The sequence below is a fragment of the Natrix helvetica genome, assembly GCF_964273705.1.
Source record: "Natrix helvetica genome assembly, chromosome: 4".
In the NCBI taxonomy this organism is placed as follows: domain Eukaryota; kingdom Metazoa; phylum Chordata; class Lepidosauria; order Squamata; family Natricidae; genus Natrix; species Natrix helvetica.
In genome coordinates, this window is record NC_138550.1 from 72,230,397 (window position 1) to 72,254,395 (window position 23,999).

The following is a 23,999-nucleotide window of genomic DNA, read 5'->3' on the forward strand; positions in this document are numbered from 1 at the left end:
TATAAATTCTCCAAAGCTGTGAGAATTCAAAGAAATTTCTTTATTATCTTTATTTTAAAAAGCTGCAAAAATATAAACTGTAAATTACTGTAATTAGCAGCTACAAGATCCTTTAAAACTGGAACTTGATTGACTGTGAAAAATGTATAGAAAAAAAGATGATAATGAATCAATCCATAAATAAAGTGCTGGAGGTCTTAAAAACCACATTTATCACAGCAAGAAAGGAACAGAAGCACAACATCCCATTATGCAAGTATATTTATGCTTACAGCAAAATGGAATATGTACAACTATCTGTGACTGCAACTCAGTTTTTTACGGTCATCACACACATAGGTTATTTTGCAGATGCTTGGATGGCCAAGAAGTAGCAAAAGGAACAGGAACAAGAGCTGTGAATTGGCTATTTACAGAGGCTGAGAGCATAGCAGCAGCAGCTTTTACTGCAGCAAGTCAGATGGAACTTTGTTAGAAATAGAATGGAAAAAAACTATTACCTTTTCAAAACATTACTTAGTCTTGCTAAGACTTCCCTGTATATTAAAGGAATTTTATTCCTGCTATTGTTTTGGCCTATGTTAGATTGCAATTTATATATCTGAAACCAACTACACCTGTGTTTGGCAGGTATAAGTAATACAGTTTTTACAATTCATGTGGAAATGTGATTCAACAGATACCCTGTCCAGTCCAGAACCTCTTACCAGCAATGAATAAAAATCTTCCCACTGTTTCAATAGTTTTCTTTGTAAATCTATTGCAAGGGCTGTGAAACCATCATTTCATTGGTATTTAAAAACAAACAAGCCAAGAAATGAATTCAGTTGGGTTCCCATGTTATCATAGTTTCACACATGTTGTTCATTGGAAAATGCAAGTACTCACAAAGACAAGCAGTGGGCCAAAGACCTATGCAGCCTTCTATGGGAAATTTGCCCTTTTATTGCATATTCATTCAGGAAAACCAACACGGGCGGCCTAATTCCAAAAACATAAGCACCGGAATAGAATTAGTGTAAACTAAAACACCTTTGAATTCTTTCTATTGAAGTAATTCTGTATCTGAGAAACTATTGTGCTCACGGACTGCAGATAGGGAGAACCAGCTCTCTCTTATGGACTCCCTGTGTGTGAAGTATTTGGCTCTAGAGTGTCTTTTTCTGCCTTACTGCTTTCAACAGACAACTGCCCTTGGGTTATAGAAGGACTGGAACAAGTCTTCCTCAAAGAACTATCCTGGGTCTCCATTGTGAAGAGGTTGGTTTCAATTCTTCCCAGGTCATCTGTCCCAGCCTTTATCTTTGCACATAAGAGGTTGATATATGTCTCATATCGGTTTTTCTGTGGAGAGAAGTAAAATAGAATGAAACATATTTATCTGGCCCAAAATTATTTAGGAGATGTGCAATAAATAAACAACTAGGTGGCATGGATCAAGCAAATCATAGGTATATTTATATCTTTTACAATTGAATATTATTCCTGATTCCTCTACAGAAAATATAGTGAATCCTGAAAGGATATAACTTCCTTTCTCAATTAGGAAACAGCTTTTGCTTAATCATAGGATAGAAGTAGATTATGATGCCCAGTTGTCAGATGCTTTTGTGCATGTCCAAAAATTCATCAAGTTAATTAGTTCTTTTACTAACAGATATCATTTACCAACTACTGTAGGAGATAGAAGACTCACCTCAAATATTAAGTAATGTTCCTTCAAACGATATTCTTCAGCCTCTTTTGACTTCAGGCATTTCACTACAGGATGCAGTTTATGTTCAGTTAATTCATCTGTAATTTGCCTCATTTTATTCTCATGGGACTGTAGCTGTTCTTCCTGATAGATAAGAAATGTTAATTCATCCCTTCTGTAGAATAAAACTATTTTATTTTAACAAATGTGTGTGTGATTGATTTCAAAAATATTTCAAAATGTATTATTATTCTTGCTGCTTTCAAATTATATAATATGCATAGCGTAGCATAGCATAGCATAGCAATCTTAGTCAGGTTATAAGTATTTTAAATAAAAAGGTGGCATATGTTACATAAGATATGGAAAGAAACTCCTCATAGGCAGTATTTCAGCTCCCTGCCTCCTGCCTTCATCATAAAACAGACCAGGCAAGGCATGTGAAGAGGGAGCAGTAGTGACTTGCTTTCTTTAATCTTTGAGGCCTTCTATGATTTGGGATGCAAATCCTTCTCTTGCAAAAAAATGTATGGTTCATTCAGTGCTTGCCTGAATTCCAGGCCACCCTATGTACACACATTTCAGTTTTACCTGACAGAGTTTAGTTGATGAAGATGGCAAAAGAGGCCGGCAGAACTTCTTCATGGAGCAAATAGCAGCTGGAAATGCAGGGGCAGAAAAAACGGCAGCTACCAAGTTTATTCTCAGGATCCATGACAACATTTCTCCTTTACTTCTATGGAAAGCAGGCAGCATTTAAAGTCAAATGGTCAGAAACATAGACACCCAGAGAAAGACATTTACTGTGCCATTAGTATGAAAAGGAGAATTGATGATTGGTACTGAACTAACCTATCATATCAGGTGGAATGCCTTTCTCTTTTCACATCACTAATTAATCCTTCTACTTTGCATTCTTCTTAAAAGATAGAGGCTCCCTCATGCTGAGTTGTAAAGGCTGACTATATGCAGGTTTCTTGGCAACGGAGCAGTAATGGATTGCCATGGCCACCTTCTGGATGTTGTTTTCCAATTTGCTTATCAAGATTACAACCCTGTCTACTTTGATGACTTCCTAATGAAGTTCCCAGATCTTGACATGGTTGATCATATGCTGGCATCTGTTGCTGTCTCTTGTTACAGATTATTCAAATGGTCATAGGCTATGCTCCTTTTTGTGCCACTTCAGGGTTTTCTTCCTGATATGTATGCGAACCAATTTTTGCAATGTTTGATGAGGCTTCATTAAAGTTAACCTCTAAGATAATTACCCACACAGTTCACAGAATAACAACAACACAAATGAATTTAATCGACAATTGCAATACAAGGAAATACAGGAAAGGAACAACAAAGGACTGGGATATAAGTGCGGACTGGGTAGGGTAGATTACAGAGGATGCCATTGAAACAATAAGAAAAAATCATTTTAATGGAATCAGAATAAGCAAACAGATATAAACATATCAAGTGAGAGCTCATCTTTTTCAGGATGCAAACAATAGTGTTTAGTATTTCAGCCACGGGCCTAGACTTGCATAAAAAAAATATTACCTATGTCAGTGGTTCTCAACTTGTGGTCCACAGACCCCTGGGCAGTCATCACAGGGGGTCTGTGAAGGCTTGAATAAATGTTATGATTTAAATCTTGAGTTAAATCTTGGGGGTCCCTGGGCAAGAGGGGGTCCATGGTGAAGAAAAAAATGAAAACCACTGACCTAGATTATTACCAATTCTACATTACATGGAAGGGGAAAGTTATAATTGCTTTGTGTTTTATAGATATAACTACAAATATAAATATATTTGTCTGGACATAATTTATGGAACCTGACAATTATGTTGAGATTTATATTCTTCTTTCTTTTAATGTTGAAGAAGATAGATTATCTAATGTTGAAGAAGATAGATTGTAAACATCGGGAAGATAGATTCCCAATGTTTACAATCCAGGAAATTTATAGATTAGATTTGCCTCTTTATTATATGTAACCATTAGTCTTTGCCTATATAAAAATATTTTCATTTTATACAGTATTTATAACATAGTCCTGAGTACTATAGAACTGTCCTTGTCTTCAGATAATGGCTTCTAATGCTAATTACATAGTAATTGTAGGAGACAACTAGGCTGAGCCTGAGGGAGAGGTCAAACGTGTCATATATCACGAGTCCTGGCACACCACAAGAGATCTAAATCCAATCCAGTTTGAATGTCTTTCTTATCTCCTGCTCATAGACCTTGACTGATAGTTGGTCAGATTCCTGCAGAGAGCTTAAGCTTGCAATAAATCTTTATACTCATTGAACTACCTGAATCTCCTGATTTCCCCAGAACTTGATAATAATATGATATTTTTCATTTCTTGAACAGTAAGATTTGATGATGTTGTCAATTGTAATGAGAACCTTAATGTGATCATGAGACTTTGCTATATTAAAAGAGAGCTTGTAACTGAGGAGACACAATCCATGGATCTCAGCCCCCATTTTTGAGGTCCCAGATGCCTCCAAGATTATGTCACTTAAATTTACAAACAAACTAATGGTTGCCATGATTGTTCAGCTTTTCATTAACCTAAAAACTGAAACAGATGAGTTAAGCTTCTGCCAGGCTGAATATGCCCTATTTTCCCTTTTAGTTCTCCAGTTTCTATGGCGATGTCATACGATCTCCAGAGCCTTTGGAAGGTGTAAAAACAACATCTCAAATAAGTCACCCCAAATTCTAATAATCCTGACTAATCTTTCCTGTGGTACTCACGGAGCTTGGAAGAGAAACACTCTCCAGTCTGCTGTCTTCAGTTTCAGAACATTGGATTTTTTACTATAATCCGAGGCTTTTGTGGCTAAGGCATGATGAATGCGAATAGCATTCTTTAGATCTGCTTCAGAAAGATCTTTATCAGGTTTATATTCATCCTGTGACAAAAAAGAAACAACATCCATAGCCATTTGGAAATGACCCTTTATATCTGCTAAAAGATATTTCCCCAGATTTTCCTTTAAAAAGACTGAGACTCCAATCCAATGAAGACCATAAAAAGAAATAGGAAAGAGCAGAATCAGACGATAGTCACAAGGGGAATGCATAAAGAGTGAAGAAATGTCTTGGACCCAATAAAGAAAGGAATTCAGTTTTGAATACTCTTCCAGCAATTACTGAATCCATTTTTTTGGATTTATTTCAAATTATAAGTATAAAGCATGCAAGTTTTTTTTATAAAGTTTGAGTATGCAGCCCTGGGACTGTTGTTGACAAGTGCTATATACTGCACAATTAAAAAAGAAGAAGCAAATTAAAGAAATGTAGGTTGCAAAGTATAATGTTGCATTTTTAATACATAATGTGATATATGATGAGGAAGCAGGGATGCATTTTGTTACAAATAAGTTTTTCCTGGGGTAAAAGAGAGGAACCTATGCATTGATGAGTTAATCAATGCAGTGATTCATATATGGCAAGTGAATGAGCATATTTTTACTTTTCATGTTAACCAAGGTCTAAAAGTAAAATGTGTACAGAAGACAAGCACTTTGTTGTTCTCAAAAAAAGTTTATTAATTCAATGTGGTAAAAATTGGTTACACAATTCTACACAATAACATATACTGGAATTAGGTTGTGTGATGCTATTGTACTATTTGATGCTCCCTTTTGCTATAAACCGAATAAGGCCTATATACAGACATCCTTGCTGTTGGACTTATTTTCTTCTGCAGTGTTTCAGGATTTTCCAGTTTGAACTTTGCCCCAAACTTCAGAGATCCAGGAGACCCTGTCCCATAACATATGTTTCAAAGAGTTATTTATCTCTTGTGGTGATTGCAGACTCCATGATTTTTTTGCTGCCCTAAAAGTCTGGTGTCAACTCCTAACGTTGCCATAGTGAGAGAAGGGGAGGGAAGTGCATTCCATGCATACTTTCAACTAAAGTCGGATCTCAGATTACTGCAGCAGGCTCGGGAGGGATGCACCTCATTGGGGAATGTGATTTATGACACAGACTGAGGGGAGGGAAGGAACAGGTAAAATTCAGCTACAACTCAAACAAAGCTTAGATCTGACTGTGAAAGACCTTGCCTAATGGTGCCCCTAATAAATGTCTAGTTTTGTATTGAAACTTGGTTCAATACTCATGAATCAATTAGGCATTTTTAGGAAACCTGACAGACAGACAGATCTACTTTTAAAATCTATCAAGATTACCAGGTCTCCTGAATCCTGGACCCTCCAATTGCTCCACCGATACCAGGGGGTGCCTGGAGGGAAACTCAGGCAACCATGGCAGAGGGCCAGCTATCCAAAGAGAGCCGGATTGCAGCCTGACCTCAGACATCAAAGCCGAGATGGCCGAAGCAAAAGGAGATGAATATTCAACCACTAAAGCAGTTAAAGCTGAGCTCCCCCACCCCAATGCCCACAAAAAGGGAAGGGCCCTGAGCGAACTGGGAAGAGTGGAGTGGATGCTGGACTGGAACCAAGCCAGACTCCCAAAGCCCCAATGGAGCCCCTGGGGAGTTCCATAAAGCAACGGAGGGAGGAATTTGACTGGGCCACCCTCCGTGAAGAGAGGCCATTATGCAGGCCAAAAGTGAAGGGAGGAGCAGTGGATCCTCTTGAGGTCATGAGAAGCAGATGGGAACACGGCCTCCACTCATCAGAAGGAGGCTGAAACCAGTGCCTCTTCCACGTAGCAGGCAGGCTGTCCAGGGCAGACAATCTCCTCCCTCCCTCCAAACTAAAGCTGAGGAATATGTCCATCCCCTCCTTCACGAAGATTGCCAAACACATGACAGACCTCCTAAAGACAGGGAGCCCAGGAACAAAACCTCACCCGGGACAACCTCTACAGTAGGACATAACCTGCCAAAAGACATTCGAAACACTAAGAGAAATGTTTGCAAAGGAACCAGTGCTGAAGCATCCTGACCCCGAGCAACTTTCATGATCCAAGCAGACGCCAGCGATGTGGCAGTGGGAGCAGTGCTACTCCAAAGAAACAACCAAGGAAACTTACAACCCTGCACCTACACCTCCCGCAAGCTCACAGACACAGAGAGACGGTGGGCCGCATGGGAAAAGGAGGCTTTCGCAGTGAGATGGGCACTGCTAACCTTGAGACACCTGTTGGAAGGGGGGCAGAAACCATTTGAAGTCTGGACTGACCACAAAAATCTGGAGGTTCTCAGGACCCTGCGGAAACTATTACCCAAACAAGCCCGATGGGCTCAATACTTCAACAGTTTCGACTTCGTACTAAAGCACATTCCAGGGGGGAGGAACTTTCTAGCTGACGCCTTCTCCTGCATGCCTCAGTACAAATGCGAATGGGAGCACGTAGTGGACGCCATCATTCCCTCTACCCAAACCACTACCCAAGTGACCACCAGATGGCAACGCTATGACTGGCAAGGCCAACCAGCAAGCGACCTAACCACGACTCAAAACTGAACTACTAACAGACCCCTGGTTCCAAAACAACCAACACATCTTGACAAAAAGAGATGACCTCACATGGAAGGGGACAAAACTCTACGTCCCGGAATCCCTACGCATCCTAAATTCTCCAGAGAAGCCACGACCCCAAACCAGCAGGCCACTTTGGGTTCCTAAAGACTTTACAATTAGCCCGGAAGCAGTTCTGGTGGCCCGGCATAAAGAAAGATGTGGAGAGTTACGTGAAAAGTTGCACCATCTGCGCCACAATGAAGAGATGACCGGAAAAAAACTCCAGACTGCTGTAACCAGTAGCAAAGCCAACGAGGCAGTGGGAGGAGATCACAATGGAGTTTATAGTGGAGTTGCCAAAAAGTGGGGGAAACACGGTGATTTGGACTGTAATAGACCTGTTCTCCAAACAGGCACACTTCATACCCTGTAGTGGACTACCCTCAGCTGGCCAAACTGTTCCTGAAGCACATCTACCATCTGCATGGAGTAATCGAAGAATTATCTCAGACAGAGGGGTCCAGTTCACGGTTAAGTTCTGGAGGGTGTTCCTGCAGTCCATTGGTTCATCCCAGGGCCTTAGCTTGGCTTTTCATCCGAGCACCAATGGGGGGGGAGGCAGAGAGACTGAACGCTATGGTAGAGCAGTACCTGAGGTGCTACATAAAATATCAGCAGTCCAATTGGGCAGACCTTCTATCTTTTGCTGAGGTTGCATACAATAATGCTATTTACAGTAGCACAGGACTAACACCGTTCAAAATAGTGAGCAGCATGGACTTTGTCCTAATGCCTGAGTATCCAAGGGATCCCCCATCCTCAGTCAGCTTGACTGATTGGATGTCAATACTAAAAGCAACTTGGGAGAATGTCAAAAAAGCACTGGATAAAGTGGCACAAACCTATAAGAAACAGGCAGATAAACACTGAGCTCTACAACGACCATTCCTGGTGGGAGAGAAGGTTTACCTCTTCACTAAATATTTGAGGTTAAGACTCCCTAGCAAGAAACTGGGGTCAAAGTTTATGGGACCATTCCCCATAGTAAAGATCATCAACTCAGTCACAGTGCAACTGAAACTGCCCCGATTGCTAGGGAAGATACACCCTGTATTCCATAGTAATCTCTTAAAACCTGTAGTCGGATCCACTCTGAGACCACTATCCAGGGAGCCCCCAGGCCCTGTGGTCATAGGGGCCCAAACCCATTATGAGGTGCAACAAATTATTGATTTGAGGTGGCACAGGAGACATCTCCAGTACTTAATCAAGTGGAAGGGCTACCCTTTGTCAGAGGCATCTTGGGTGAAGCATAGAAATATCCAGGCTGATCGCCTTAAAGGAAAATTCCATGCAGAAAATCCAAACAAGCCTGGGGGGAGGACGTAGACTTAAATCCTATACTTGTACTTGAATTGTTTTTGCTTCGCACAGGTTGCTTTTGGAAAGTGAGGGAAGCTGAATGTCAACTCCTAGCGTTGCCATAGTGAGAGAAGGGGAGTACATTCCACGCATACCTTCAGCTAAAGTTGGATCTCAGATTACTGCAGCAGGCTTGGGAGGGGTGCACCTCATTGGGAAATGTGATTTATGACACAGACTTAGAGGAGGGAAGTTACAGGTAAAGTTCAGCTATAACTCAAACAAAGCTTAGATCTGACTGTGAAAGACCTTGCCTAATGATGCCCCTAATAAAGGACTAATTTTGTATTGAAATTTGGCTCAATACTCATGAATCAATTAGGGCATTTTTAGGAAACCTGACAGATGGTACCTGAAGATATTAAACTAGTATTCCCATATGCTCTTAAGGCATTGTGTTCCTACTGTCTTTGTGAAGTTTCCAAGAGTTGCCCTAATTAATTTATGAGCCCCGAGACAAGGTTCAAAAAAACCCCATTCATTTATTAGGACTAACATCTTGGCATGGACTTCTGTGTAGCTGAAACTAAATCACATTTAATGGTGTCTGACCTTTACCCCTGTGCCCCCTCCCCTCTGGCTGAGGTCATCAATCACATTCTCTAACAGGACGTTATGGCAGGGTTCTGGACATGCACATTCACATCCCAGTGCAGAAATATGAGACTTTTACTCTGGCCAAAAGTATGCATGGCATTCCCCACTCTTCTCAAGTTGATAGTAGTCATGGAAACGCCTTAGGCATTGACATCCGGCTCCCCTCACTTCCTGAAAGCAACCTGTATAAAACAAAGCAATTTGAGTAGAGGTGTATAACTTAGGGATGTGTCCCTCGCCCAGGCTTGCTTGGATTTTCCGTATGGAATTTTGCTATAAGGCATTGCCGTCTGGTGGTCACTTGGGTAGTGGTTTGGGTAGAGGGAATGGTGGCATCCACTACGTGCTCCCATTTGCATTTGTACTGAGGCATGCGGGAGAAGGTGTCAGCTAGAAAGTTCCTCCCCCCTGGAATGTGCTTTAAAACAAAATCAAAATGGTTGAAGTATTTATTCGGACTTGTTTGGGTGATAGCTTCCGTGGGGTCCTAAGCGCCTTTAGATTTTTGTGGTTGGTCCAGACTTTGAATGGTTTCTGGCCCCCTTCCAACAGGTGTCTCCAGGTTAGCAGTGCCCATCTCAATGCGAAAGCCACCTTTTCCCATGCGGCCCATCGTCTCTCTGTGTCTGTGAGCTTGCGAGAGGTGTAGGCGCAGGGTTGTAAGTTTCTTTGGTTGTTTCTTTGGAGTAGCACTGCTCCCACTGCCACATCGCTGGCGTCTGCCTGGATCACGAAAGGTTGCTCGGGGTCAGGATGCTTCAGCACTGGCTCCTTTGCAAACATTTCTTTTAGTGTCTCGAACCCCTCTTGGCAGGTTAGGTCCCATGGTAGGGGTGGTCCCAGATGAAGTTTTGTTCCTGGGCTCCCTGTCTTCAGGAGGTCTGTCAGGGGTTTGGCACTCTTTGCAAAGGAGGGGATGAATTGCCTGTAGAAGTTCGCAAACCCTAGGAAGCTTTGTAGCTGTCTGCGGGTGCGAGGGGGATGCCAGCTTAGGACAGCTTGCACTTTTGCTGGGTCCATCTCCATTCCCTCATTTGACACTTAGTAACCCAGGTAGTCTAACCGTGCACGGTGGAATTCGCATTTTGATACCTTGACGTACAGGTTGGCTGTCAGAAGTTTCTCCAGTACTTGGCGGACCAGGGGTACGTGGTCATCCATGGTCTCCATGTAGATAAGGATGTCATCTAGGTAGACGAGGACCCCCTTGTAGAGGTGCTCGTGCAACACCTCATTTATTAACTGCATGAATACCGCTGGGGCCCCCTGCAGTCCAAAAGGCATCACTTTGAATTGACAGCTCCCTAGGGGGCAGTTGAACGCTGTTTTCCACTCACTTCCCTCTCTGATACGTACTCGGTAGTATGCTTCTCTGAGGTGTAGTTTGGTGAAAACTTTTCCCTTGGCCAGATGAGATACCATATCCTTCATGAGGGGGAGCGGGTATAGGTTGTGTATGCACACCCCGTTTATCCCTCGAAAGTCCACACACAATCTCATGGTTCCATCTTTTTTTTCTTTAAAGAGGACTGGTGCCGCGACCCGTGGCTTGGCTGGCTCAATGAACCCCCTTGCTAGGTTTTTGTCTATGTATTTGCACATCTCTTGCATTTCCTGGGGCGTCATGGCATACAGTTGGGCTTGGGTAGTTTTGCCCCGGGGATGATTTCGATGGCACAGTCTGTCTCCTGGTGGGGAGGCAGAACATTGCACTTGGCCTCGCTGAATACTTCTGCGAGATCCTGATATGCTATCGGAATCAGTTCGGCCTCTGGGGTTTTGTCGGATGTGATTGCCAGTTGTTCTTGTGGGCTTTCTTGGGGGGTTTCCAGCATGGGTGGTGTTTCTGCTTGTTGGTGTGGGAGAGGTTGGGGGCACCTTAATATCCTAAGTCTTCAGGTACCCCCTTGCCACCAGATGGTCGGTCCCCACTTGTCTAGCCAGGAATGTCCCAGTATGACTGCGTTCTGTCATTTTGGGGGCTATTATGAATCAAATTACTTCCCAGTGATCCGCTAATTCTAGCCTCACTGGTTCAGTTAGGTGGGTGGCATAGGCTCCTCCCATTAGGGACCCTTCAACCTGCTTGAACCGGATCGGGTGGGGCAGTCTTTTTGCTCTGATCCCCAGTTTCATGACTGTGCTTAGGTTGATCAAGCACCTTGTGCAGTCTGAGTCTATTAGGGCTTGAAAATCCCCCTCATTTCCTCTTTTTGGGGCTGTGAGGCACATTGGAAAAAGGAAAGGGTGAATTTATTCACTCACCATTGGGTCATTTTCTCCCTCGTCCTTGCTGTCATATGATTTGGGCGACTGGTTGTCACTGTCCAGGGTTCCATTACTTTCGCTGAGGGGAAAGGGGCCTTTGCCGCCTGGAGGGCTTTCCTGGACATGTTGGTTTGGACCCTTGTTCTGGTTGTGTCCTGGGAGGTGGGTCTGGCCTTGGTTTGGGGGCTGGGGTTGGGCATGCAGCTGCCATGTGGCCCATCCCCCCACATCTGTAGCATTTCAGTGGACTTCAAGGTAGGGCTGGTCTCAGAGCCTGCTGTGGTGCTGTGGTTCCCTGCCGGCTAGGTGGTTTCAGGTCGGGTTGACCACTCTCTTGTGTATCCGGTTGCTTTGTCATGTCATTGCTGTGCAGCCCGCTGTCGACTTTTGTTGCTACTCGGAACCACTTAGAGAGTTGATTTGGGATGTCGCAGTATGCAGTTACCTGGGCAATTTGCTTGTCCAGGCTTGTTCTGAAAAAAAAAATGCACCACCAGCCGCTCTGGTAAAGACCTATGACCCTCCTAAATTCACGCATGTGCTCTTTGATGAGGTGACCTCTCTGCTTTAGGTTGCTGAGTTCCTCTTCCGCATGTGAGTCCTCCTCCACCTCCTCAAATCTGGCCTCTAGCAGTTGCAGGAAGTCATCTATGTCTTGCAGTTGGGGGCCTCTCCTCTTGTGGAGGATGGCTAGCCATTCCCTTGCTTCTCCCTCTAGACCCTGTGCAATGGTATTCACCATGGCTTTGGGGGATGGGTAGAGGTGCCCATAGCATTCTAGGTGGATATCAGCTGAATCAAGGAATAGGGCTAACTGGTCTGAGTCTCCGTCAAACTTTCCCCTGAATTGGGGTGGGTCATTCAGCCTTAATCCCCCAGCCTCCTGTCGACCTTGGTATGCTTGCGCCTGATATGGCTGGTCATCTCCTTCATCCCTAGTTTGGAGAGAGGGAGGGGATTGCCAGCTCTTGGCAGCCTGCCTGCTGCATGGGAGAGGGACTGGTTGCCGTTCTGGGCTCCTTCTCCTTCTATCGGGAGGGGGAGGGTGCTGCGCTCCAGTCTGCATCTCTTCCCTTCAACAAGATCAGATGTCACTCCCCTCTCTTTGGGCAGCATGATGGGTCCTCATCATGAAAGGTGGCTCGGTAAAAACCCTCCCTCTGTTGCTCTTTTGAACTCCATTGGGATTCCATCTGGGGCTTTGGAAGCCTGGCTTGTTTCCAGTCCCCCTTGCCAGCTGGCTTGAGGGATTAGGGCAAGGGAATTTCCACCAGTACTTATCTTCTCTTGCTTCTGCTTCTGAGAAAGGCATCCCTGTTTGGCTTTGCTGCATACCTCCAGCTGCAATCAATCTCCTGCTGCCTGATTTTCCCTCCAAGCAACCCAAACATTGTGGGGAAGTACTTGGAGAGCCTGGGCTTCAGGAAACGCGGAAAAAAATTATTTTAAAAGTCAGTTTCAGCTATCTGTGAAGTTTCCAAGAGTTGCCCTAATTAATTTACGAGCCCCGAGACAAGGTTAAAAAAAACCAATTCATTTATTAGGACTTACCTCTTGGCAGGGACTTCTGTGTAGCTGAAACTAAAACACACTTAATGGCGTCTAACCTTTACCACTGTGCCCCCTCCCCTCTGGCTAAGATCATCACATTCTCCAACAGGACATTATGGCAGGGTTCTGGACATGCGCATTCACATCCCAGTACAGAAACATGAGACTTTTACTCTGGCCAAAAGTATGCATGGCATTTGCCCCCCCCCCCTTCTCAAGTTGATAGTAGTCATGGAAATGCCTTAGGCGTTGACATACTTCACATTCAATAGTTGTTTCATATAATTGCTGCATTTATGTGAGTAGTGTTTCATCGCATAATCTCCATTATTCTTGATATTTCTGTTCCTCATTGACAAATCTTTAGAAATATAGATACTGTCTGGCATTTCTTGGCTGTTGGATATATGCCACATATCTCTCTGTGATATGACTGGTGACATTTAGATAGTTCTTATCTGTATATTAAAAGTTTTGTTGAACAATTAGCTACCATTCGTACTTTCTAAAACCTTAAGTAAGAGGTTTAAGTTTATTTTGGTAACAAAAGAAAAACAAAACAGAGAAGACAGTAAAAAAAATGAGTCAAAGAGAAATAAAGTACTAGGTTGGATATCCCCTCCTATTTTTCTCTTGTCCTACTGGTTCTTTATGATTTATCAATTGTTGTTTGTAACTAATGATTGTAACTATTATTATGATCTATGATCTATTACTTGCTGTTTATATGTACACTGTGAATTGATGCACTGGAGACAAATTCCTTGTGTGTCTTATCACACTTCACCAATAAACATTTCTATTCCTATCCTATCCTATCCTATCCTATCCTACCCTATCCTATCCTATTCTATTCCATCCTATATCTATTTCATTCCTATTCCTATTCCCATTCCATTTTCCTATTCCATTCCATTCTGTTCTAAGAATGGAAGCTTAAAACTTAAAACTAAAAAGATGTAGTGCTTTGTTTTTTTTCAAAGCGGCTGCTGAAGATGTTTTGTGACGCCTACCTTTCTTCCCCTCCATCCCTAAATTACTGGAATCCTCTCGCCCCCAAGTTTTCCAACCACTCATTCATTCATAGATATCGCCAGAAGGAAATGAAGGCAGGTCTCCTTGTGAATGGACGGATGTTTTTACAGAAAAGGCAAAACCCGAACGTCTGGAGCCAACTGCTGCAGAGTGCCCACGTGAACTTCCGAGTCTCTGAGGAGGCTGCGGCTACGGACATCGTTGCCATCCTTCCCGCCTCAGTTCTCGGCTCCTTCTTCCCGGCGTCCCCTCCCCTCCCCTCACTGCTGGGAGCTCAGCCCGGCCACCTCCCAGGGCGCTGCCTCACTGGCGCTCAGGCGCTCCATTCTCCCTCCTCCCTTCCCCTTGTCAAGCGCAGCCATCCGATCCACCCACCGGTGCTCCTCGTGTCACAATTGGCTGGGTGCCGGTTGCCCTCATGCTGCCGCTCCTGTCAGGTAGCCCCTCCCTTTTGTAAGGCAGCACCTGCTGCCGTCCACCGCTCCCCTGGCTCCAAATACTGGCACGCAGGTGTCTCGGTTCCTAAGACCATCAAAAATATGTGTTTTCTGGTGGGCTTAGGCGACCTCTGTGAAAGGGTCATTCGACCCCCAAAGGGGTCATGACCCACAGGTTGAGAACTGCTGCATTATGTGGTGTGTTTTAATCAGATTTGATAGCTCTTTCAGATTAAACATAATCAGTGTTTTCTTATATTTATATATTAGATGACAGAAATATTAAAATCCCACACACGGAGAAATAAGCAAGGGTGTAAGTAAGTACAGAAAGTAGGAAAGATGAGGACAGAAAGGAAGAAAGGGTAAAGCAGAGAGAGTAAAGGAGGGAAATCAAGAGTAGGAGAGAGGGTAAGAGGGAGGAGAAGAGAGGAGGAGGGGAGGAAAGAGGGGAAGAAAAAGGGAGGAAGGAGAGGAGGAAAGAAGAAGGCAGAGAATGGAGGTAGAGAAGATAGAAGGAGCAAGGTTGTTGCAAAATAAAATGGGGTGGCGAGAAAGTGACTCAAACTGTATTCTATATATTTGTAAGAAAATAACGATGATAATGATATAATTAATGGTAATTATAAGAGTGTATATTTGTGAATGAACTTGAAAGAGAAAATAAAAAACTTTTGTTTTTTAAAAATAAAAAATAAAAATAAACAATGCACGACGTTTGCCCAATAAATTAAGGTTAAGCTTACCACCACCACCAAGGTTAAGAGCACTCCTGCAAGCAACCCCAAACCAAGTTGAAGATCCATCCAGGCAGGGTAAGCAAGTTTGTGAATGCAGCTGCAGGCAACTTAGTTAAGGAGGCTGTGGGAATAAAGCCACTGTGCCTCTCTGTGTATGTGTGTGTATGATTGCATAGCAGCTGAGGTTGTCCAGTCTCCAGGATGTGATTCTTTTTAGACCCAAAATTTAGGAGCAGACAAGATGTTGGCTGCCTCTATAAAAAAGATGTGGAAACTCTAGTCTAGAAAAAGTGCAAAGAAGAGCAACCAAGAGGATTAGAGGACTGGAAGCTCAAACATATGAAAAACAGTTGCAGGAACTGGGTATGTCTGGTTGAATGAAAAGAAGGACTTAAGGGTGATATGATAGCAGTCTTCCAATATCAATAGCTACATTACGATTCATAACAGTAACAAAAGTACAGTCATAGAGTAGCAACAAAAAATTTTTTATGGTTGGGGGTCACCACAACATGAGGAATTGTATTAAAGGGTCGCGGCATTAGGAAGGTTGAGAACCACTGATCTAGAAAGATCTTGACAGACTTGAACACTGGGCCCTATCCAGCAAATGCAATTCAGTGGCAGGAAAAGAAAGTTTTACACTTAGGCAAGAAAAACCAAATACACAGACAGATACCTGGCTCAACAGCAGTAACTGGGAGAGGGAACTAGGAATCCTGGTGGACAGGCATTTAAAGTATAACCCTGCAGCTTCTTAAAATGTTAAAACCTAGACTGCACCTTAATCTTAAAATCTAGACTGCGTCAACAGAGGGATAGAATCAAGATCACAAGAAGTGTTAGTACCATTTTATACTGCACTGGTAAGACCACATTTGGAATAATGAGTCCAGTTTTGGTTATCCCAATACAAAAATATGTTGAGACCCTAGAAAGAGTGCAAAGAAGAGCAATAAAAATGAAAAGGGGTCTGAACTGTATGATGAATTGTTAAGGCATGTCTAAACCAATGAAGGGAAAGATTAGGGGTGACAAGATAGCTGCCTTCCAAATACTAGCTAAAAATCTTACAGATAAACAGAAAAATGAATTGACAAAGAAAATAGACCTTCAGGTAGTTAAGAAAGTAAAATACTTGGGAATTTAACAGCTAAATGTGCATCAAAGAAGATAACTATTCAAGGGTTTGGGTTGCCGGATTGGGAGCTTTATTACCAGACCTCGGCACTAATTTGGGTGAAAGAATGGATAATTCTCAGAAATAGAAGATTGCTATTATTGGAGGGACGTGATCTTCAATTGGGATGGCATGCCTTTTTGTGGTATAAAAAAAATACATAGATACTTTCAAAGACATTATGTAAGGAATGCTCTACTTCTAATACAGGAAATATATTTTAAAATATTAGATTGTGCAGAAATGGATAGGTTAACATTAAAGATAAGGGACAATGAAGACAGAGAATGTTTTTTTTAAACTTGGGATTTGTTTAATCAAAGGTTAGATAATAAAGGTAGAAATTAGAACTTAGAAGATTACTATTATACACAAAGATTATTGTTATTATTGTTATTATTGTTATTATTGTTATTGTTGTTATTGTTATTATTGTTATTATTATTATTATTGATATTATTGTTATTATTGTTATTATTGTGTAAATTGACTAGACAACATTATTTACTAAATACTTATATATGTTAAAGAAAAATGTATAAATACTTTAAAAAAAAGATAGCTGCTTTCTAGTACTTGAAGGGCTATGATAAAAATAGGGCTTGATACTGTTCCAGGATTCCTTATACAGAGCTTCTAGAGTCTAGACACTAGAGCATCTGATTTGTTGACCTCTTTTAATATAAAAACTTTGGAAATTACTGTGTTACAAAGCAAAGCACTACCCTAAAGCATAATCTATATTTTCAAAAATATTGATGCTCCATATATACCCAGAGGTAATCTCAGAATAGACAGGTGAGTGGCTACAAACCTATATTTCCTTTAAAAGTTTGGTTACTTGCCCAAAGGCAAAACAATGCAAAAAAAAAACCTGTCTCGGCTTGGAGGGAGGAGACCTGACTGACAAAATGAATGATTGTGAGCTACTTCCTTTCTAATTTTGCCTTGTGGCATGTGCACACCAGTGGGGGGTTGCAGGTGGTACACCCTGGTATGGGCGTACCGGTGCCTGCCTGGAGCATCGGGTACCATTCCGGTACAGTGCTCTCGAGGGCCCGCCCGCCCGCCAGAGCTCCTTACCTGTATTTGAGCTCTTTGGCGCTTCCGCACACGCAGATGGAGCGCATGGTACCTGCACAACACTCCACCAAGCAGCTGGAGCATTGTGGAGGCATTGCAAGAGGCACAGATGCATGTGCATGCTGCGTGCATTCATGTAGTGGATGCCGGCCCCATTGCAACCGTACCAGTTGCAACGGGATCCGGAACTCACCACTGGTACACACACACACACACACACACACACGTGTGTGTTCCTGTTTGTTTGGCATGGAGGGAGAAAGGAGAAGAAGGTGGAGGATGAGAATAATAATAATTTAGATTGTGATTCCTTCCTGAAAAATTCAAATGTCCACTTCTTTAGATCTTTTCTAAAGGGAAACACTCACTAGTACAGCAATGGCAAATCTTTTTTGGCTTGCGTGCCATAAGTGGGGGGAGCTCAGGGGGGCCGTCTGCGGGTGTGCTGCACCCATAATACAATGCGCAACACCCCCAGTGTGAATGCCACACTACAGGCGTGACCCCCCATTTTTTGCATGCGTTTTTCGCCCTCCCAAGGCTCCAGAGGCTTTATAGGAGCATGGGGAGGGCGAAAACAGCCTCCCCGCCCCCCGTCCGGCGGCTTCAGGGACCTTCAGGATGCTTCCCTGAAGTCTCCGGAGCAGTCAAAATGACCCTCCATGCAAACCGGAAGTGACTTCCGGTTTGCTCAGAAGGTCGTTTTGAGCGCTCCGAAGGCTTCAGGGACATTCAGGACGCTTCACTGAAGCCTCCGGAGCAGTCAAAATGAACCTCTGAACAAACCGGAAGTCCATTCCTGAACTTCCGGTTTGCCCGTAGGGCTGGTTTTTTGCGCTCCGAAGACTTCAGGGAAGCCTCCGGAGGGCCTCGGGGGGGGGGGATGAGGCTCTTTTCGCCCTCCCCAGGCTCCTATAAAGCCTCTGGAGCCTGGGGAGGGCGAAAAATGACTTTAAAAAAGGGTGAACTCAGCTGACCAGCGCGCGTATGCGCGCTGGCCAGCTGACAGGGCAGCGCCTTGCGTGACCTGACAAATGGCTCCGCATGCCACCTGTGGCACGCGTGCCATAGGTTCGCCATCACTGCACTAGTACAATCCTTCACAAAAGACTTTGAAGGATTTGTTTGGTGTTTTAACTTGAGAATTTAAAGCAACTGTAAGAAGGCTCTTGCTTTGTGTTTCTACTTCCCTATTGTCTCTTTGCTTTCTTCTTTTTAGTCATCTCAGTCAATTTAATTATTATTTTTACATAGCTTTATCCTGAGAAAAGAGAAAAGAGGTAAAGGGAAAGGAGTGGCAAGACATCAGAGTTTTTTCATGTTCATGACAGATGGAGAAGCATCACAAGCAATTTGTTCATTCTCAAATCACTCTTCCGTGAACAAAATGCCCCCCCAAAAGATCTTCATCTTTTTATATCCTGATTCAGACATTTAATGGTTACAATAGTTGCAATTGATTTTGCATACCATGTTGCTGTTGTCTTCCTTCTGTATTTTGACTTTGACCCTAGATAGCACTTGTCTGAATGTAAACATGGGTTTGTGAGCTATCATTATTCCTAGGGATTGCAGTATTCTGGCAACCATTTTGAATGTTCCTTTGATGTATGGCAGGGCTTGTTACCATGTTGAGGCTGGCTATATATTTTGTCAGGGTTTGGATGACAAGCATTGTATTATGAAGTTTTTTGGACAGACAATGCAGAGGAAATATATAGGAAGGGGAGTCATTCTTTTTCTTCCTCGCCTGTAATAAAACTGTTGAAATAGCCTATTCCTAAATCATTTAGAAATATAAGAATGAAAATCAGAACCTAAACTTGGGCCCAGGAACAAATAGTCAACCAACTTGGATGCTGGGAAGTGCAACATGATCTGAATATTTATTTATTTAATTAATTTATATCCCACCTTTATTATTTTATAAGTAACTCATGGCAGCTAATATATCTAATACTCTTCCCTCCTCCTATTTTCCCACAACAACAATTCTGTGAGGTGGGCTGGACTGAAAGAGAGTATCTGGCCCAAAGTCAATGAGCTGACTTTCATGGCTAAGATGGAACCAGAACTAACAGTCTCCCGGTTTCTATCATGGTGCCTTAACCACTAGACCAAATTGGCTCTCTTTATAGTTATTAACATTTATCCATTTTATTTTTATCTCTATTACCTTTATTCTTTATTAATACTTTATCCTCTACAACAGTGGTTCTCAACCTTCCCAATGCCGCGACCCTTTAATACAGTTCCTCATGTTGTGGTGACCCCCAACCATAAAATTATTTTTGTTGCTACTTCATAACTGTAATTTTGCTACTGTTATGAATTGTAATGTAAATATCTGATATGCAGGATGTATTTTCATTATTACAAATTGAACATAATTAAAGCATAGTGATTAATCATCAAAACAATATGTAATTATATATTATGAAATGGTTTGCTAATGAAAATTGGTAACATGAAACATTTCAGTTGGTAACAAAATAAAAATAAAACAGAGAAGAAAGACAGTAAAAAAAAATGAGTCAAAGAGAAATACAGTACTAGGTTGGATATCCCCTCCTATTTTTCATCTTGTCCTACTGGTTCTTTATGATTTATCAATTGTTGTTTGTAACTAATGATTGTAACTATTATTATGACCCATGACCTATTACTTGCTGTTTATATGTACACTGTGAGTTGGTGCACTGGAGACAAATTCCTTGTGTGTCTTATCACACTTCACCAATAAACATTTCTATTCCTATTTCATTCTATTCTATTCTATTCTATTCTATTCTATTCTATTCTATTCTATTCCTATTTCATTCCTATTCCTATTCCCATTCCATTTTCCTATTCCATTCCATTCTGTTCTAAGAATGGAAGCTTAAAACTTAAAACTAAAAAGATGTAGTGCTTTGTTTTTTCAAAGTGGCTGCTGAAGATGTTTTGTGATGGCTACCTCTGCCCCTAAATTCCTGGAATCCTCTCACCCCCAACTTTTCCAACCACTCATTCATTCACAGTTATCGCCAGAAGGAAACAAAGGCGAGTCTCCTTGTGAATGGACGGAAGTTTTTACAGAAAAGGGAAAACCCGAACGTCTGGAGCCAACTGCTGCAGAGCGCCCGCGTGAACCTCTGAGTCTCCGAGAAGCCTGCGACTAGACTGAAGGGACATCGTCGCCACCCTTTCCACCTCGGTTCTCAGCTCCTTCTTCCCGGCGTCCCCTCCCCTCGCTGCTGGGAGATCGAGCTCAGCCCAGCCAACTCTCAGGGCACTGCCTCGCCAGCACTCCGGCGCTCCATTCTCCCTCATCCCCTCCCCTTGTCAAGCGCAGCTGTCCAATCCGCCCACCAGTTACCCTTGTGTCACAATTGGCTGGGTGCCGGTTGTCCTCGTGCTGCCGCTCCTGTCAGGTAGCCCCTCCCTTTTGCAAGGTAGCACCTGCTGCCACCCGCCACCACCGCTACCCTGGCTCTAAACACTGGCACACAGGTGTTTCGTTTCCTAAGACCATCAAAAATATGTGTTTTCCAATGGTCTTAGGCGATCCCTGTGAAAGGGTCGTTTGACCCCCAAAGAGATTGCTACCCACAGGTTGAGGACCGCTGCTCTACAAGCATTCTAACAGCTACATACAACACTAATTCAATTTCTCATATAAGTTTTAAGCACATTTTCATACTTAGGGTATTATGATAAGATGGTTTATGTGTAATTAGAGCTCTGGTGGCACAGTAGTTAGAATAGAGTATTGAGACTAACTCTGCCCACAATCTGGAGTTTAATCTTGACAGGCTCAAGGTTGACTCAGTATTCCATCCTTCCGAGGTCAGTAAAATGAGGGCCCAGATTGTTGAGGGCAAAATGCTGGTTTTATAAACTGCTTAGAGAGTGCTGTAAGGTGCTATGGAACAGTGCATGTCTATTTAGTTAGTTAATCTTCAAAGATAGTGATAAATAGAGTATAACATGGTAACCCAATCCTGATGGTTAAGCCTTCCTGCTCTCCTTCTTCACCATATTTCATCAGTCTCTTCTTGCCAGAGATATAGTGATGCTGGGTGGTGATAGGCTTCCTCTTCTCCAGTGCTTATTCACCCGAGTCAGCCATGGTAATCATAAAGTCTTTTGGCAACCAAAGCAAGGATGGTGACAGTGATATTTTCAGTCTCCATGATCTTTAATTGCCTCCCCACCCTGCCTTTCCCACAGCACTGCAATTGTCCTTCTCTTCTCACGGGGATCTTTCTCAGATGTTATGATGATATAGGCATAAACGTCTCCACCCTCCAAAGAATTTGATATCAAGTATCTCACTCATACATTCCTCCCCAAACTGAGATATTTAGTGATTCCTATATGTGTTTCCTTTGTTCCTTTCCTACTTTCTTTCATTTTCTTCCTCTTCCCCATTCACCACAACCATTGTTCCTTTCTTTCTGTATTCCAACATTTCCCTCCTCTATCTTCCTCACTCCTTCTTTTCCTGTTCTATATTTTCCGCTCGTCTACATACTTCATGTTCTTTTCCCACTGCGTTCTGTGTTCTTTACCAAGTTACCATACCATGCTTCACATTCCTTCTTCCTTTTCTTCATTACTTTCTTCTTTCCATTACATTACATGTCCATTTCTCAGCCTCCTAGATAATCCCAGTCTCCTGGTCTGTTGACTCAAAGCAGACCAATTAAAAACCTCCGGATTATTTCCTGCTTCTTCCACATCAATCTGCAAGAGTGGGGATTCAACAATTCATTGGGATAATTTTGAAAACTCAGAAAGCTCCAAAATAGCTTAGCCTCAGGATTCCATATACATATAAAGTTGATCAGCCTTTCTTTGGAAACCAATTTGAACTTCAGTCTTTTCAGAATCTTCAGTTATAAGCTAAGGGCTTGAGGTCATGTGGTTTATTGTGGTATAATCAGATTTCCCTATATAGAATATATATAGGTTGGTTGGTGAACCAAGCAGAAGCTGATAGAAAATAAAAAAGAGGCACCTCACAGAAATTGTTTATTTATTCTCAAACTAGTTGTTTAGTCCTTTTTGAGAACCAATGTTCCATGCAAATCCAGCTGTATACCATCATCTGGTCAGCATTTTCCTGATCCTCATTACTTCCATTTTATCTGGATTAAATTTCAGCTTGTATGCTTTTATCTACCTAACCTTTTCAATATTTTTACTAATATCATGCAATCAGAAGATGAACAAGACAGGCAGAATTTATTATTATTTGCATAATGATGTGCAAATAATGACCACAGTCTAATTTACAGAATGGTTTCAGGATCACATACATGTGGGGGATCAAGAATAATAAAGTATCCCAAGGCTAATGACCAAAGGGTAAATCTGTCAGCATCATTTTCTGCATGTTACCTTCCAGATAGAACAGGAGTTACAAGAATTTTGGAGCTACTAGTGACTTTGGTTGTAAATGGCAAAGTAGAAGATGGATGATAATATTCATGCCATGGGACCTAAATAATGATTCCACCCCCACCATCTCCCCCTGAATTGTCAGGATTTCAAACAAGATAGCATTATTTTTGTTAACTTCTGTATGCAAAAACCATCCTCCTTTAATTAGGTCAAATACACACACAGAGAGATTCCTGTGACAAAACAGTTCTCTGACATATGGTTAGGAGGAGAAATAGGGAGAAATTGATTGCCCCTCTACTAAAGATGGCACTACAGCATCAATGCCATTTTGAATATATGGAAAAAGAATAGCCTGTACTGTTCATGAAAGTCAGATAAGCAATAGGGTCATAGATGGCCTTATGTTTAGGTAGTGGGGACCAAATATCATAGGCACCAGATGCTGGGGGGAAATATTGGCACCTTCCAAGAAATTGGTCCTAAGTCCCATAGCCATGCCAAACTTTTTGGAATATCATTATTAGTCTGTAACCTCAATTGTGATGGTCAAGCCCATCCCATTGGTATTGTTGCAGCAGTGATAATTAACCAAGTCATTTGGATTCTGAAATTGGAACATGAACGTATGTCTATGAGTACTTTTCTTTTCCTTTGGTTCACAAAATGAAATGTTTAGCTGATTCCAGACAAACAATTTTGCTGCCTATAAAGCAAACTTGTGAGTTTCCAGAGTTATGATTTAAGACTAGATTTGTAGGTTTCTTCCTACATTACATTTCTCCTAATATCAATCCATTGGGCATTTTAGGTTTAATAGAAATCATTGCCTGAGAAAATACCTTTCTGTGGTAAAAGGGATTTATCAACTATCCTTACCTTTTGCAAATACAGTATGGTTCCTTTAAGCACAGCATAAAATTTCTTCCATCCCCTTCGTCCTCTTGGAGCTGAAAAAGATAGATAAATATTTCCCATGACTACAAGAAAGAGGGACACACAATTAAGGCAGAATATCAGCAGATAGCCAGAAGCTGCCAAGATGAAGTCAGGAAAGCAAAGGCTCAGAATGAACAAAGACTTGCAACAAAAGTCAAAGATAATTAAAAAAAAGTTTCTTCCAACATATAAATAACAAGAAAAAAATCAAG

The 23,999-nt window shown here is 42.2% G+C and overlaps 1 protein-coding gene across 3 annotated transcripts in view; it reads right to left on the bottom strand.

The window, feature by feature from the left end:
• Positions 1-325: 325 nt before the first annotated feature.
• Positions 326-23,999, bottom strand: part of PSD2 (pleckstrin and Sec7 domain containing 2) — a 124,533-nt gene continuing 100,859 nt past the window's right edge. For 2 of the 3 annotated variants that reach the window (XM_081951822.1, XM_081951824.1), the window contains exons 11-15: positions 23,728-23,798; positions 4,461-4,618; positions 2,288-2,432; positions 1,697-1,840; positions 326-1,344 (exon numbers count right to left, since the gene is read on the bottom strand). In XM_081951822.1, the coding sequence (XP_081807948.1) occupies positions 1,117-1,344; positions 1,697-1,840; positions 2,288-2,432; positions 4,461-4,618; positions 23,728-23,798 (746 nt within the window). In that variant the 3' untranslated portion in view covers positions 326-1,116. The remainder of the gene's footprint in view (positions 1,345-1,696; positions 1,841-2,287; positions 2,433-4,460; positions 4,619-23,727; positions 23,799-23,999) is intronic. The other variant, XM_081951823.1, reaches the window with a different exon arrangement.